General features: G+C 35.7%; 1 protein-coding gene across 3 annotated transcripts in view; it reads right to left on the reverse strand.

The window, feature by feature from the left end:
• Positions 1 to 303: 303 nt before the first annotated feature.
• ANKRD28 (ankyrin repeat domain 28) overlaps positions 304 to 17,725 on the reverse strand; it is a 120,905-nt gene continuing 103,483 nt past the window's right edge. For all 3 annotated transcript variants that reach the window (XM_053939537.1, XM_053939530.1, XM_053939522.1), the window contains 13 exons: positions 17,329 to 17,355; positions 16,371 to 16,445; positions 15,178 to 15,379; positions 13,645 to 13,732; positions 13,123 to 13,240; positions 12,304 to 12,523; positions 11,196 to 11,283; positions 11,016 to 11,099; positions 10,354 to 10,499; positions 10,105 to 10,187; positions 9,884 to 9,966; positions 7,503 to 7,594; positions 304 to 2,307 (listed from right to left, as the gene is read on the reverse strand). In XM_053939537.1, coding sequence (XP_053795512.1) covers positions 2,021 to 2,307; positions 7,503 to 7,594; positions 9,884 to 9,966; positions 10,105 to 10,187; positions 10,354 to 10,499; positions 11,016 to 11,099; positions 11,196 to 11,283; positions 12,304 to 12,523; positions 13,123 to 13,240; positions 13,645 to 13,732; positions 15,178 to 15,379; positions 16,371 to 16,445; positions 17,329 to 17,355 — 1,593 coding nt within the window. In that variant the 3' untranslated portion in view covers positions 304 to 2,020. The remainder of the gene's footprint in view (positions 2,308 to 7,502; positions 7,595 to 9,883; positions 9,967 to 10,104; positions 10,188 to 10,353; positions 10,500 to 11,015; positions 11,100 to 11,195; positions 11,284 to 12,303; positions 12,524 to 13,122; positions 13,241 to 13,644; positions 13,733 to 15,177; positions 15,380 to 16,370; positions 16,446 to 17,328; positions 17,356 to 17,725) is intronic.

Consider the following 17,725-nt stretch of genomic DNA (forward strand, 5'->3'; position numbering starts at 1 on the left):
ACAGAGCCACATGTGAGAGATTCAGAGGGAAGAGAGCACAGAAATCACCACCTCCCTGAAGTACTCTAACTCTGCTCAGAGATAAACAATGAACACAGGCACAAATGGTTAAGAAAGCAATATTTATAAGGAAGCCTAAAGAAATAATGAAGTAATGTAATATTTAAAATTACTTTAAGTAGCTCATCTTCATTTTAGAATTAAAATGCTGGCAAAGCCTTTATGAAGATTTTATAAACTCCGACAGTTTGACAAGAGACTTTGTCATTAATTCTTAGTACATACAAATAAATTATTCATTAGTAGAACTCACATTTGGGTTTTATTATACTCTGTAAAATATACAGGAATCTTGAAGTACTGAAAGAGTGCAGGTAAATACAGTATTCAAGCAGTCACTATTTCTATGTACATGCTCATTAATTTTTCAAAAACCCCACAAAATTATCAAATAGATCAAAATATTGTCCCATGTTTCCATACTATGTTCAGAAAAGCAGCTGTTAATTTACAATATCAAAGATTTCCAGTTTCACAATACAAAAAAAGGATAAAAATGAAATTGGAATCAGTTTGTAGTAATTTATTTGTACTTTGCCAGGACACGCAAGGATTCCTTGCATGTACATAAACAAATTCACTTGAAAAGTAACAGTTATAGTTAAAGCAGAGCCCAATAAAGTAAATCCATATTTAACAGACAAAACTTCAGCTTACTTATGTCAGTTTTTCATTCTTCAGGCAATTAAAAAAAACACAGTAGTCTGTTATAAATTAAAAAAAAATATTTGGGCAAGTCTGAACTACATTACAGGGACCTGTAAACCTGCTGTTTATTTTCTAAATGGAGCACAACAAAGATACACAGCTCTTCCCACAGACCAGACACTGTACTTTTTTCTCTAATAGGGAAATATACTTTTAAATTCACCTCCCCTCCTCCCTCCCCCTCTGTAAATCTGGGATTAAAAAAAAAAGTGACAGGGATATACAATTTTAATCTTACATACAAACTTATGATGTAAGGAAGTAGATAAATTACTGAAAAGAACTCTCAGTCACAACAGAGTTATCAAGACATTTCAATTCAATTTTTTATGCAGTTTCATAGTTTGCAAGTTACTAGTGTATTTTTAAATTAAGAAAAATTCCATCCAAAACCCAAGTTAAAAAAAAAAACCTGTAACTGTGCAACAATTACTTCTCCCACATGTCCCACCCCTTCCTTCCCTTATTACACTGTACATTTTTCACCCTGACTTCACCTTGTTAGCTGGTTTAATTTAATATTATAAAAGTATGACAGATAATTTTCATTTCACCTAAAAGAAAAAGAAAATAAAACTTAAGGAGCAAATCTGCTTTCTTTTATGGTACATTTAATAGTGTCGGAAGGCTTTCAGATGATTAAAAAAAAATAAAATTCAACATTTAAACCCAAATCTAAGCTTCTTTTTCAGAAGTAATTAAGGTTTGGTTGAAAGAACTTCTCAAATAACCTATTCCAGTTTTCACAAAAACGTATTTAATTAAAAAAAATCTTTAAGTTATTTGGTCCTTTGGCAATTTGCAGCACAAACAATGCCTACTGTACCAAACTCATTTATTGCCTTCAAAATGGTTGTAGGTTTATTGAGAGCATTTGTATCTAGCATCCTTTGTCTTGTACAATAGTGTTGTTCATTTACACCAAGTTGGGTGCCCAGTCTGCAGGAATTACTTCTGGCACCAGAAACAGAATGGTAGAATACAGTTAAATAAAACAGTTCTGACATTCTTTATTTTTTTTTTTTTTTTGCCATGGATTCAAAGTACTTATTCAAGAATTTATGCTTCTTCTGCAAAATATGCTCTTAAAAATCTTCCTAGAGTCTCACAGATTTTTTTTTATATGTAACCACAATAAAAAACATCTTCTCAAAGGTGTGTCTTCCTTCTGTATTCAAACAGCAACAGCTTTCTGATAGCACGAGTCTGACCTTCCAGCGTGAGGGTTCACTCAGACCTACAAAAGTATCTTCTAATAGGTCTCAGAATCTGAGTCATTGAGCTCATCTTCTTCTGTGTAGGGGTAGCCACCCTCCCTGCCAATGTTGTTGAAAGTACAGTAGGAGCTGTGGTCACTCCTCATGATTGGCAAGGAATCGAAGGTGACAGTTTTTGAGGTGTTGGTGTAATGATTAATGGCATTGAAGGTGAGGGAGGGCAATGTGCTGCTCGATGAAACAGGCATCATGGTGGCCAGGATGAGAGCCAGGCAATCGGCCACGTCCTTGCTGGGCGCGCAGGCCAAAGCCGGCGTGTAACCTACAAATGGAGAGAAAAAAAACCTTAAAATAAAGACAATGTACAAAATTCTCCAAGTTCATACAATCTTTTAGCTGCAAAAGTATTTTACATTGCTTAGTTCCGCACTGTTTAAAGAACCAAAAAAAAAGAAATAAATACATTATCAATTAGTATTTTTAAACTTCTGGTTACAAAAACAATCTTGAAATTATTTGGCTTTGCAGAAAAGATGTAATTGCTTTGTTAAGCACAGCCAAACACTCTAGGCCAGTGAGAAAAGCCCAGATCTGAAAATGGTGAGAAAGTCACCTGGCTGAGGAGAGACAACTAAAAGCAGCCAGCAGGGATAGGTGACAGCGTTCACTAAAGTGCTACTGCACAAACTACAGCTCAAATGTTTCTTCATCCAGAATCTCCACCACAGCTGTTCATCACAGACAGGTACTTCAATAACACTGTGCTGTCTCAGTAACAAGCTGGCTAAAGGATCAAGGCCAGTCAATTGAAAAGGCAGAGTATAATTATTTCATTACAATAGTGTAATATACTTCATTACAATGTTCAATAAATAAATTATGAAGCCAATGCCTGATTTTTATTTGCATGGTATCAATTAAGAAATCCAGAGACGTTTGAGTAAATGCCAGCTGGGTTAGCAGGCTAGAACTTGCAGGGAGACCACTTGGTTGCCCAGTTGGTCCAACCAAACTTCTGCCAGGCATTGCTCCTGTGAAAACCCCCAAATGCAGGAGGTCTCAGGCTGTGGAATGATTTGCAGTCAGGTCACATAGCTGTGACATCTCTTCTGGGTTTCTGTGGCTCTAACAATCCTCCACCATTGCTCCTTCTGCAGCTTCCCCTTCTCTGTATACTTGTCTCTATTCATTCAATGCCAAGAAAAATGCTTCAAATTCTCCTCAGCAGAGATCCTGCACTGCTCCTGTCTCAGGCTTAACCATTCGGATGGCGTCTGAGAGTGAGTTCTGGCACAGGTCTCGGTGCATCTACAGCACCAAGGGACTGTCCTTGGTGGTGCCACTGGCAGCTCTAAAAGCAGGGCAGTCTCCTAAGTACCACCAGAGATCACAGCTAATTCTGCTGCCAAGAGCAGGACAAGTTCCCCTCCCTGACTCCACCCGGCAGCGTGTGCCCAGGTCACCCTGCAGCATCTCTCAGTGTGTGGGACAGAAATGCCCACAATGAGCTCAACAGGAAGACTCATATTCAGGTACATTTGGGAGTCTGAAGTCCTGCACTACCCCAAAGTCCACAAGTTCAAGGTGTACAACATCCAAGTAAACAGCACACAAGTAATTTTAAATAATAGATGGCTTTAACGCAAAGTGCATGATAGACTTCTATCCAGACTTTAGGAAGGCAGGGAAAACAAGACAATGCTCATTCTACCAGCAAGTGTTTCAACTACTTCAAAGGAATCATCTTTATTTTAGAAAGTAGGTCCAGATCAAGTTTTAGGATAGAGCTCAGGAGCAGTTACTGTACCGTACAACTGCACATAAGTATTAAACCAGTAAGCACATTATGGAAAATAACTGTAGCTAAAAATTAAGAAAACAGCAAGCAGGGGACAGTCTTGCAGTTGAACTGTTATTCACTCAGGACAGACCTTGTGCTTGATGCTTTGAACAGAGCAAGACAAGAGTCCCTGCCCAAAGGAGCACACAATCCAAGGAAACACAGATAAGTCAAGCACAGAACGCACCAGCTGACCATGCGATAGGGCCGTACAGAAGTGCAGCGCAGCGGATGTTTTCATTGTTAGTAAGGTACCACAGCACTTAAACAGCTCAGAGTTAACAGTGACAGTCTGCAGAAGAGATACATTTTGAGAGGATTCAGAAGCAAGGGCCAGGGCTTGCCACACCTCGATCATGACTGCATTTCAGGCATATAAGGCAGAACAGAAGGCTCAGAACTGATACTCAGAGGAACACCATTTAATATCTACAGTTGCTGGAGGTTGTATGAAGGTAAGATGACACACAAAGTAAGTTTATTCAAGCTGGTCATATTCAACACCATTCCTTTCACTCACGTGACTTGATAAAAGTTCAAAGAAGAAAAACAAGCAGTCATCTGCTATTTTAAGGGTTTTATTTGTTTGTTTGACTCCTTCCCCCCTCCCCCCTTTTAAAGACTTCTAGGGTCATGAATACACATGTTCCTTCTGGAGCAGAGCATCCCAGTTCATCATAAAAAGATCAATGTAAGGATTAAACAAAATACTTGCTCCTGTTAAAAGTTCTCTGTTCTCTAAAATCTGTGCTTATAATTAATATACAATTGTAGGTCTCAAGCTCCTGGCTTTCACAAGCAGGAATGAAATACCCCAGTTTTATTCCTGCCTTAGACATAGCAAGATGAAGTAACTGCTTACACCACAGAAGACTGACATCTGTGTCCTCCACCACATTAACTTATATTAACTCCACTATATCAAATTCAAATTTATAAGAACAAATTTTAATTTTATGTCACTTAACTGCAGAGTGATAATTCATAAGCCAGGGAAACAGCAGATATAAATACTTTATATTTGCTTTGAAGATGATGTTGGTAAATGAACTGACTCCACTGAAATACTCTTACTCAGCTCTCCTGTAATGGTCCCCATAATCTGCACTTGTACCTGTGGAAGGCTTCACAGAACAACAATAACAAAATATTGGTTATCTTCATTTGTAGATGGGGCAATACAAGTAGAGTGAGTTGGGGCAGCATCCTTGCACAACAGAAAACAAGGGTCTGCATGATGGACACCGACTTAAGGCTGAGGCTCTCTCTGCTCAAATGCAGAGCTGCTCCCTCCCCTAGGGCTTGAAAGTTGCCAGGAAGGCATCTACAGGAAAATCAGAGGGTTATTAATGTGGTCAGTGCAATGAGAGTTCTCAAGATCAACTTGAGAACCTCAAACTACTAACCATTCTCAAGAATGAGGTATTAACACTGGGAAAGAGATGAGAGTCTGAGGCACAAGTCATAACTACTTGCAGAAAAATTCCTTCCAGAAAACTGGACATCTCCAATATAAACTAAAATACAAGTTAAATGGCTGGGAAAAAAAAATCCACTACAAAACAAAACACACAAAAAAACTCCCCCTGAAATGTTGGTTGAGTGACAAAATAAAACTTCATATGGTGTCAAATGAAAGAAAAAGCCAATAATTTCTTTTAAGATGGGCAAATTTGCATTAATAATGCCCAATTCAATAGAATTTTTGTAGCTGAAGGTGATGGCAGCTTCATCATGACTGGTGCAGAAAAATGGGGAAAAAAAAAGAAATTTGAATAAGAACTGATACAGAGCTGAAAATGAACCCTCAACACAACTGCTTTTGGGAAGTATACTGGAGAGTTAATGTTCTGTTTCAGCTGCATTTAATCTATTAAGAACCAAGAGGATTAGATCTTTTCTACTGACATTAGTTCTTAAAAATCTCACCATTTTAAGAAATGCTCTATGACAAAAGCAATGTGACTTCAAATTCAGAGTTTTAAAAATCTTATAAACTATTTATAAACTGAAATGCAGGTAACGGGAGTGATGATTTTTTGTCAAAGCTCATGTTTTTCAATAATGATCTATAGCTCAGATATAGCAGCAGAGGATTCAGTTTATACAGTTATAGATAGAAGTACAGACTGCTTGCAAAAAATCAATGTAGTTTTTACAGAAAGGGACAAATTCAAAGACAAAAAGTGGATCATCATAACAGCTGAGGCTCTGCTAGTTACATGTTCCATATATCAAGACAGGTTCCATGTAAAACACTAAAACTTTCTAAAACTAAAATTAAACTCCCATATCATCTAATTCTGTATGAAATGCCAATCTTGTTTGGCAGATCACTGAACTTATCTGGACTATGCTAAAGCAAGAGAATATCAGTGTTGTGATCCAAAATATTCCACTGCCTACTTCTTCAGTCAGAAAAAGCATCAAGGCTGCTTGATATGTATTTTCAAGGCTGCTTAAAATTTTATAAACCAAGCAATTGCTATTAGAAAGAACCACAGTGAGGAAAAATATTAGATAGCGCTCAGACCTATTTTAAAATTTAAAATGTGAGCAGAATTAAAAAGAAGATTTTTAGATCCCCAAGCTGCCAAGAGTACTTTGACACAAATGTTTTTCCTCTGTTATGTCAAAGATCCATCCTAACAAGGGACTGGCTGGCTGTATATGAGAAGCCCACAAAAATGCAAATGTCTCCAGTCAGCGTACATGTGATGAGAAGCAAAAATAAAGAAGATACATCTTTCATTCTTTTCATTTTAGGAGAGTTTCTTTCAGCACTTATTCTTGTGCCCTATTTCAGGCAAGGAATGATCTTTAAGTCACCCATGTCACTTTAAGCAATGTAATTTGAGAAACACACAGAGAAAGTCACAATGAACATTAAAAGAGGAAAAACTTTCCAAACCGGAAATATAATTAGAACTATTAATTAGGCACATCACTTTTGGAATAAAAAATAACAAACAAACCCAAACAAAGTCAAAAAGCAAACAATCCATTGCCTCACCCCTCCCCAAATCCCAGCTACTGCTTTCATGGCATAAGAGACAGAGTCTTATGCTTTCAAAAGCACAGCTTTAGAGGACCACAAATATCTTACATGAAAATATGTGAATTAGTCAGTAAATCTAATTTTCTTTTGTTCTTACAAGATGCAGGATTTATTCTCGTGATAAAGCAGTTACTTCTTACTTCTAAGTGCCAAAAAACTTTGAAGAGCCAGAAGCTTGAGAACAGTAACTGTGAGCTGTAAATCATACTAGCTTTTAAAAGCTAATGCCAGTATACCTACTGTGACAAAACAAATAGCAATTCAATCCAGCTTAACAGCTGAAAGTTATATTTTACTTTGACCATTATGTTTTTCTGACCATTTTTGGTATGCCAAAGCTAGTGCATTTATAGGTGCATCATAAAACTACTTTTATAGTGCATCATAAAACTACAAACGCAAACCAAACTTTTCTGTGCCGTGACCTGCATCGTTCTGAAAGTTTTCCCTCTCGCTATCCTTCTGCTGCCTTGCTAAAATGATCCACCACCAACACATTTTTTTCTGTGAGGGCAACCTACTGCAAGGCTCATCTGGAGTTTCCAGAGTTACTGCTTTTCAGGGAGTTGAGTTTAGAACCACAGTTCCTTACAGGAAAACAAAGTTAGATTTTTCTTACCATTTTCATCTACAGCAAGTACACTTGCTCCCTTCCCTAAAAGCTCTTGAACTACAACCGTTAGTCCATTTCGAGCAGCAACATGCAGAGGTCTGTGAAGACAAGCAAACTCATATATAAACCTTAGAACAAGTCATTAAGTAAGATAGATAGCTTGCATCTAGTTAAATGTAATACTTATACTTCTATGTTATTTACACATTATATAAATATTGTAGCTGTAATAACTAAGATGGGAAACTCAGCAAATCTCTTTTCTCATTGCACAGAAACTCTACAATACTAATTGTGAACTTCTTTCCATGGCAGCACACAGTGAGGAAGCAGCTGCTAGTAAAGATGTGCCTGCTTACTGACTTTATCACATTAGAAAGTCAGAAACACTTGGCACCCTACTGTTGATAAATCCCCCACTCAACTGCTGTAACAGATTCTGTCACATGTGAGAGTAACTGCATATCACTGCCATCAGTCACTGAAGCTCTAACAGCAGAATGGCAGTCCTTTGCCGCTACATGGAAATACCCGTAAAGAGATGAAGAAGTACTTCATCAATTTGCCTTCTAGAAACCACTATATTCCATTGTGATTATATTATAGAAGAAAAAATATTTCACAGTATAATGCATGAAGCAAGAAAAGCAGATTACTTTTCAAAACCTCAAACTACTAACCATAAATCAATTTTGTGTTGACTTGCTCTATAAAGGGAAGTCTAGCTTTATCTCAAATATTCCAATTATATCTTTTTCAAATGCAACAGTTTTTCAAATTGGTTCCCACTGGCTTAAATAAAACCTTACTATCACTCAGCAGGAAACAGAATTATCAGCTTACTTCCCTTCTGCTTTATATTGCTCTTCATTCATTCTAAGATTCCTGAAGTTGTTTGAATTAACTATAAGCTATATTTTGAGTTGGAAACAAACGCCTTACTTATATATCAGAAATACAGATACAAACAGGAGCAGCTGTCTCTATGGTGCTTACATTAAAGTACTAAAAATTGAAGAATGACGACACCCCACAAGATATACTGAAAATATGCTGTAATTAAAATAATTTTAATCTAGAGACCAAAAATTTTCATGCTTATCTTGCCACAAAGAAGGACTTTGTTTAAGCTGTTCAGAAAGACAATTTAGTTATTAAACATTTGCTAAAGCAGTATTATTTAAACAACTGTTAAATCCTTGCAATTTATATAAACACTTTATGGAGGTGCAAATGTGTACCTATTTTATCCCATGACATCTCTTGATCAAACTATTTGAGCCAAGGCATGTGGGTGGAATTACATGAGCTTGTGATAGCATACTTTCCCACATCTGTTCCCATCTCCTTTTTGCTTTTCCTTCTCCCAAGACATCCTTGCTTAAAGCCAGAAATGAGGCAATCAATCCTTTCCTGCTTTCTGGTTATTTCATGCTGCCTGAGGTGCACCATGGTGAGCAGCAAAAGCAAAGGAAGAATTCTTACTATTTTAACTCCTTAATTCAAGCAGTTCTCAGGGAATACTTGGAAGCACTGTATGAGCTTGAATGTGGCAAGATTCCAGAAGGGATGTAAGGCCAGAATAATATATGAGTTGCTTACAAGTTCCAGTATAAGGTAGTTTTGGTGTTTTTTTTTTTTGTCCCTAAATGGTCTGTGATATCATTATTGAAGCAGTCTAATAATTCATGTGCATAACTCAGCTATACATCATGTGTCAAGTATTCCCTGAACACAAATGCATTCTCTAAAAGGAAAAAACACAGAAAAGTCTTAAGAGTAATTTCAGTAGCTCATCTTGATTGGTATGACATACCACACATTTCTAAGGTTTCCTTCTGATTTAGGCTAACCAAACAGGTTTAATTCTACTTGAGAGACTATCTTCAGGAAGGTCTAAGAATAGTGTGCTCTCCATGATATTTAATAAAAAAGACCTTGAATTATGAAACAGAAAGCATGCTGAAGAATAAAAGCACACTTCAGGCAGGTATTTTTTTTAAAGTAGCCATCTTTGAAGACCAAGTCTTAGTTTGTCTCAAGTTGTTAAATAAAGTGATTTTCAATTGAAAAACTGGATAATTTTTAAAATAGAAAAACCTCAGTTTACAGGTAATCTCAGTGGATTGCAGTAACTCCACAAATGAATTACAATAATTTAAGTTTTTTTTTTTTTTATCATCCTATTGACCCAGAAGAAAAAAAAACATCCAGAGCTTTAAATATGAGCAAAACACCCTTTCAATTCCATATTGGTTCAACTCTTGGTACCTATTAACAGTTTAAATTCAATGAGTTTGAAAAAAAAATCTGAAAAATATTCCTCTTTATGAGCAAGATACACACCAAGAACTCATCTTTCAAACACGCTCCCTGCTGATACGTACGTTTGCAACGCTGCGTTGGTGGCGTTGATGAGGTTTCTATCTGTAATCTTCTCCAGGATTAACAAGGCACTAGTTTCATGACCCTTAACACAGAACAAACATCTGTCACATAACAAATATTCTTCACAGATTGCTTTGAGTGTTTTCTCAAAGTAGCAATACTTTCAAACAGTGCTTGATAACACAAAGCTCAGCACTGATAAGTCAGACGATGCACACACCTTGCTGCAAGCCAAATGGAGCGCTGTGTTCTTAGAATTGTCTTGCAAAGTCAGATCAGCCTTAGCACTGCTAACCAGCACCTCTGGGGAAATAAAGACTTTTGTTAACTAAAAGCATAGTCCTTAAAATCTAAACGGCAAAATAAAAATTTTGGCAAAATATATTCACAAGAACATTAACTGTAAGGCTACTTCCCACAGTAAGATTAACAGAGCTAAGAGCAGAAGTATATAAAGCTTTCTCTTTACCAACTGTATTCGTCTGTCCATTCTCTGCAGCCATCATTAGAGGTGTTTTCCCAGAAGAATCTACAGCATTTACTTGAGCACTGTGACCAAGCAGAAGCTGTAGACACTCAACGTGATCTGTAAAAGCTGCTGCATGCAGAGGTGTTCTACAACAGATCAAAAGACAATTTGGCCATGTTCAGCCATGCTTTCTACTGTATTCAATGGGGCATTCCTGCCTGTGATCCTACAAATAAAAAAAGACTCTGCAGTCTCTCCCACTGATCCTTTGCAATAAGTATTGCTAGAGTTGTGACTGCTGCCTTTAAAAAGTCCCTTTCTAGGTTCAACTAACGCCACCCACACAGTTTATAATAGAGATACAATTTGATTCAGAAAATCGAAAGATGCATAAAGCTCTAGCCACAAAGTGATAAAATTTAAAACATGCTCTAACTTGCCTGTATAACAAAAAGCCGATTCAAGTTTACTGAACTAGATCAGGATTTTAAAAATCTAAAATTTATTTCTAGCACAGAATAAAACAAAAACCTTCAAAGAATAAAGCCGGGGGAACAAGGAATTAATGTTAAGTAGCAAATACAAACCCCCCAAACGACTGAAGAATTTAGCACATCGACTGTATTACGTTACAAACATTCTTTCTGCATTTGCACTCTTACCTTCCTTTTGAATCTGTTGAATTTACAATACCACCACCTAGTGTATCGATTAACATTTCTGCAGCACCTTCATTGTCATTTATCCTATAATGAATTAAACAGACTGTTATTTACAGAATGATAAATCTTTTGTTAAATACAGCAATGAAATTTATGAAGAATAATTTTGCACTTCCTTACACAGCACAATGCAAGGGACTGAAAGAATTTCCTTCCATTTTCTGAAAGACTTCCTGTTCCAGGAGTAGCTCTACACAACTGTCGTGACCTAAAGCAAATATAAGAGTTAGGTATTGAAAAGAAGGGAAAAGGTCTAATTATGGCTTACAATGAAAAATATGTATCTAAATTAGATTAGGCAGTATTGTATTTGAAAATTTCAAAGAAAGACTGGTTATATTCAACAGGGCTGAATATTCAACATTTAGGAACCAATACATTCTTAGAATCCTGAAAATCAAACTGACACATAATACTGTAAACCTTATGAAATTTATAAGGTACCTCACGCTGTCTGAATAACATCCAGAACACCTAATTGAATTCTTTACACCTCTGCATTGCAAACTCTTCTGTACATTCATCACTTTGTCACCATGAAAACAACTCCACCATTTGAGGTTTATTTTTGTTCCACATTTAGTTGAAATTATCACCCAGCTGCATCAACTCAGTAGTTATTCACGTAATAATAAGTGGTGAAATTAAGGTTTAATCTCTTACTTCTTGATTTTTCTCTATCATGTAATTCAGAGATGAAATAGAAAGCAACCTCTGCTATGTTCTAAATGAACACAGAGAACAAAATCTTTAGCAAAGGAGCTGAATGATTTTCCTACATTTAAGGTCTCCCTCACTCTCAAATCCATGAAAAGTATCAGTGGAAAAAAAAATCTTATTGAATCACTTTTATATATTTAATTTTCTTATGCCTACCATAGTTGATATGAAGTTTAAAATAGATTTAATCTGAAACCATTCCTCCTTATGAAAACTATTTTTTGGGATGTGTGGGACACAATTCTATTCAAAGGTATTATGCTGAATTTCTTTAAAGACTCCTTGAGGCATAAAACTAAGATAGTGTATGACAAAAATGTAGGACAAATGTAAACATCTCTTATATATTAGATGTTAATACATTCCTCTTCAAGACACCATGTCTGTCATTTTCTCTCATTCACTGAAAGGAACTGAAAGAGGATGGACTTTATATATTGGTTTTGTATTAATACTTCTACCCCAATATCACCAAATAGATTTAGAGGTGTATTTCAATGCATTTTACCATTATAGCAGGCCCAGTGCAGTGATGTGTAGCCGTGATTGTCTGCCATTGCAGGTGCTGCATCCACAGAAGCAGCTGACTGCAGCAGAGCTCCCAGGACACCTATATGGCCACACGCAGCTGACAAGTGGATGGGGGTCCGTCCCCTACAGTCCCGTAGTAAGGACTTAGCACCATGTTGAAGCAATGCTTCCACACATTCCTCATGCCCAGTAACTGCCTGTGAGAGGGAGAGAGGAAAGGGCCAGTTTGAAAAAATTCATGTACATAAGCCAAAGTGTAGAACTAAAGCAAGCAAACCTCAGGCAAATTTTTGCATTTTTAAGGTGTAATGAAATAAACAAAATAAGTTGTTATTTTTATTCTTGAAAACAGACATTCTGTTGGGAAAATAGCAATGTATTATAATACTTATGACAGAATATTTTCTTGGAATACAACTGAATGAACTACTAATCTCTTGGGCACATTCAACTGTCTTATCTGGTAGACACTATAAACAAAATGTTTGGCAAGTGGCATGCATCATGCTTTTCTTCCTCCCATTAACACTGCCTTCCCTTCAACAAAAAACTGTACTCTAGGACCTCTCCAGTCAACACTTTACAGCAAGATTAGGAGGTTCTAGAAGTCCAAAGAAATTCTGAGGGTAGGTAGTAAACAGGCAGAATCCACTTTTTGAATGCAATTAAAAATAGAATTAAAAATTAAAATGGCAACATGAGAATAATGAGAGATTTATTAACACTACATATTAAGTCCTTATTTGAAATTAGCATGTAGGAAACCGGAAATGAAAGAAAGGGAATATTCTCTTACCCCTCTATGTAATGCTGTCCTTCCCCACTTATCTTTGGCATCTACATTTGCTCCTTTGTTAAGGAGTGAATAAACACAGTCAGTGTGCCCATTGAGAACTGACAACATCAGAGGAGTCCTAAGCAGAGACAGAAATAAAGTGGAAATTTACACTTGGAAATTTAACAAATTAGCACTCAGCTCAAGTATAACAACTGCTATCCTTCCAATGTAAACACTGTTTACGTTATTTACATTATCAATGACCTTCTACTCATTTGCTTTTTCGATTTGAGAAAATAAAGTACCATGCCCCAGTTCAGAAATCCCGATTAAGTAACTAGAATCCATTTTTCAGCATCTGGACAGTAAGACACATTTTAGTTTCCTCCCAACTGAACATTTTTCATGCTCAAGTTTATGTTTATTGCAATAATTTCCTTTTAAAATAAGTTAAAAATAGCTACTGTAAAATATTTGGTTTTTTTCTTTTATGAAATGCAATAACTTGTGTAGAACAGAATGTCCATCATTTAAACTCACTGTCCATTTCCATCTTGAATGTCCACTGCATTCTGTGGCTCTGCATTTCCTATCAATAGCCGCAAACATTCTGAATGACCATTTGTAGCTGTAAAACATTATAAAAATATGGGGTTTATATTAATTGCCTTTGAGTAGACAGCTCAAACAGAATGGCAACCTACCTGCCCAGAGTAAAGCCCATTAGCTTGAAAACCCACTGTACAGCTTTACCATTGTTGTAACTTAAATTAAAATATGAACACTAGAAAATAATTTCAGAAATTAGGTATTCTCAACTGTACAGTGTTAGAAACAACTGATTCCAACTATCAATTGCCAACAGATTATATATATATCTATATATATATAGATATAAGAAGTTGTATATATTAAAAGTAATTGGAATATATGCTTATACAACATACATAAGAAGGAAGATTAAAATATAGGAATTAGCATAATTTTTGCTTGTTTTAAGGCACTGGAAAGCACATACCTAGCAAATCATAGTCAGATTTTGTTAGCAACTGTAGCATGCACCTAGTTATAAAATAATAATGGAAATCACATTTAGAAAGGGGAAGGAAATGTAATGCATAGATGTAATAAACCAAGCAGTTAAAAAAATGGAAAAAGAACAAACAGAAAATTGAGAAATCTCATTTAAATGCAACTCATGAAAGAGAAATGATTGCTTCTTGGAAGGGAAATTATTTCTGACCTACAGCTGCAGTATTCAGTTCACACAAGCACAGCGACAATTCATGTTTCTGTAGCTGACAGACATGCTAACACAAGTTAGGAAAGCTCAATCAAACAGAAGAATGCAGCTTGTGCTCATGGACAACAAATCAAGTGGTTAGAATGATGATGTTTTGTACATAATGCTCTTTTTAACTGCAACACTTCTGTAACACCATTACTATAAATGTCAAATTTAATAAGCCTATTTTTAATGCGAGGAAAAAAATAAGACTATAGTGTGGATTCTAGACTCAGAAAGGCAGGCCTAGAGATGTTTTCTAGGAAAGTCAGCAAGAAAATACTGCAAAGGATTGCTGGTATTTTGAAAATGCTCAGGAGTCATTTAAATCCTTGGAAAAAAATCAAAGTAAGTTTTCATGTCTCTTCTCAAACTGCCAAAATTCTCCAAGACTCCAGTCATTTTTAGAAGTATTTTACTGCCAAGACAGGCAATGCAATTTGCCTGTCTAAATTTGGGCCTGCAGGTCAGGCTGCGTGAAAGATGAGTAGAGAAGCAGGGACATGTCACTGACACCTGTCAGCGCAGCCATTTGAATGGACAAGGACAATGCACCCTTCCAGAGAGAAGTGTGTGTGAGACAGCACTCTTTGGACTCCACTGGTTTATTGGATTAATCTTGGTTTCTGCCTGCAACTCTTTTGCTACATGTTTCTCAGCACAGCATATACCTTGAAAGTCATCCTCTGTTCCTAAATACTATTTCTTAGAACATTAATGACAGAGACTTCTAAACAGATTATCCACTTCAAAATCCAAAATTTTAGAGGTTAGTAGCTAGCACATACCTGCAGCATGAATTGGGGTCCTCTTTACAACATAATCTTTCACCAAGATTGATGCTCCCTGATTAATGAGCACGTCTACACATTCCACGTGTCCCTTAAAGGCAGCAAGATCCAGTGGTGTCCTTCCATTTTTATTCCTCACATCGAGGTCCAGCAGTGACTGTACCAGCACTTCCAGAGCTTGATGGTGGCCATGATAGGCCTACAAGAATAAGAAAGTTCTTCAATTTTCCCATCCTGAACATTTTTCCCTTTCTTGCCAGAACTACATAAATGAAACTGTCTGTAAAGAGACTATTCTTACTTTAGCATGCAGAAGAGCAACTGATGCAGCACATAAGTAGTTACAACAGTTATGACTAGTTTAAAAAACCCCACAATTTCAGCAAGAAGGTTGGTGGTTCTTTCCTATTTTATCCTTTCAGTCAACAACTGCAACTACTCCAGAAAATCATCTGTCTTCAATCCGCATAAATAACAGTATTGTGACTACTGCACAATGTTTCATTGCTTTATGTTGTAGTTACATCATCCTCAGATTATTTCAAGTGAGGAACATAAGCAAACTTAAGTAATTTCTTTTAGCTTTTTACATAAAATATTAAAAAAAGCTCCTATAATAAGAATGCAGTACAAATAGCTTTCATTTACCACTATAAAAGATTATTTTTTACTTTGTAGATATATATATATATGTATATATTTATGTACTGCATGAGACTCTATTTGCAGAAAGTATAGTGTGGTTTTTCAATTGCTTTAAATTCAGTGAAAAGATCAAAGCTACATATTGAGCTGGTTACTCTGTATTTTGAATATTTTTTTATAGACAGAATTTCATCACTGTCCTACACTACTCCTTGTGCAAATCTTTCCTAAAGTATCAAGGACAAACATTTCTCATACTTAACAATTAAGAAAGTAAAACAATGTAATGATGAAAAAAGTCATAATTACTTATAGAACAAGTCTTATAAAATTTCATTAGCATAGATTTTAATTAGAGGATTCCACATGAAAGCAAATTTCAAGTGACATGCAAAACTCATCCTTTATAACTCATTCAGGAATATTAGTACATATGTTTGCATTTTGTTTATTAACCTATTTTGAAAAAATCCAGAATGAATAAACCTGTGTAACAACTGTTTGCTACCAGATGAGCTGTCATCACTAAAGAACTGAGAACTCACAGCTAAATGCAGCGGACTTATAGGTGCTCTGTTGTCTGAGTCATTCAGCATGTCAGTGCCTGATGTTTCCATCAGCTTAGAGAGAGAAAGTCAGAGTGAGTGCAAACCCCCTCACCTTTAAAAACACTCAGTAATAATTGCTACAGTTTCCCATATACACAGATTGAAAAATAAAGGAGAAAAAGTAGGAAGAATAGTATAGAATTACAGATGTCCTGATTGTCAACATTTTAGTTTGAATCAACTGCAACACCTCCCCCATATTCATGTTCCAACCCCAGGAGTTTAATTTTGCATAACAATGCAATAATTCAATCAGAAATTAAATTAATATTAATATTTTTTCTGAAGTAGCCATATGAAAGATGAATACAAAGGGAAGACAAGGACAGGTGACAACAGCAGCAGGAAAAAAAAAGCCCCAAACATCAGCCAAGTAAGCATTCTGATTAGGTGAAAAGTCAGCAGAAAACAATATGAAAGGCCAGACAGCAGGATGGATTTCACAGAACAGAAAAACATTTCTCAGAGAGAAAAAATGGACTCAAAAAAAGCAAAATAATTATAGCATTAAAATATCTACGTATATACGTTTCTATTTGCGACTTTCGGATGTGTTCTGAAGTTTTTCAAGACCGTATTTAATTATGTACATTAGTGGAATTAAAACATTCAAAGTATTTGAAGAACACCAACTACATTCAAATTTCATTTTCATTATCACACATTTATATCACAGTCAACCAACTGTTTAACTAAAAAACCACATGGCTTAAAAAGTAATTTCCCATTTTAAAACTGTAAAGTCCAATTAAATCTAAACTGTAGTTGAAATTAATAATACATTCATGCATTGAAGAAATGGTTGAGTAAGTCTAAAAAGAAAGCAATATTTTTAAAACTACATGTTCTCTTTTGCTCTATAGAAATACTTAAAAGTGAGAAATAATACACTTACAACATCTAGAGGCGTTTCACTTGCAATCTGTAATTAAAAACATCCAAAATTCATGTTTGAATACATTTAAATATAAAAGTGCAATTTTAATAAAAAATACTGAAGTTGTAAAACACAGTATATCAAATAACATACATATTTTTGCAAAGGGAGCAATAAAAAACTAACCATGGCTTTATTATCTGAAATTCTATTATGTGGCCACTAGTTACTGGAACTGCATGAACTATTTCATAAGGCACCCTTTCTTCCCCCACATTTCATTTGCTCCTTTCAAATTATACTCATGAAATTTCTTTAAAGTTTTCAGTGGGATAACTTGTGGTTATTTTATTTCAGCCATCAGCAAAAGAAAAAATTAGTAATGTAGTCTAAATTAAGAAACAATATCCCACAT

This window comes from Vidua chalybeata, chromosome 1 (assembly GCF_026979565.1).
Source record: "Vidua chalybeata isolate OUT-0048 chromosome 1, bVidCha1 merged haplotype, whole genome shotgun sequence".
NCBI lineage: Eukaryota > Metazoa > Chordata > Aves > Passeriformes > Viduidae > Vidua > Vidua chalybeata.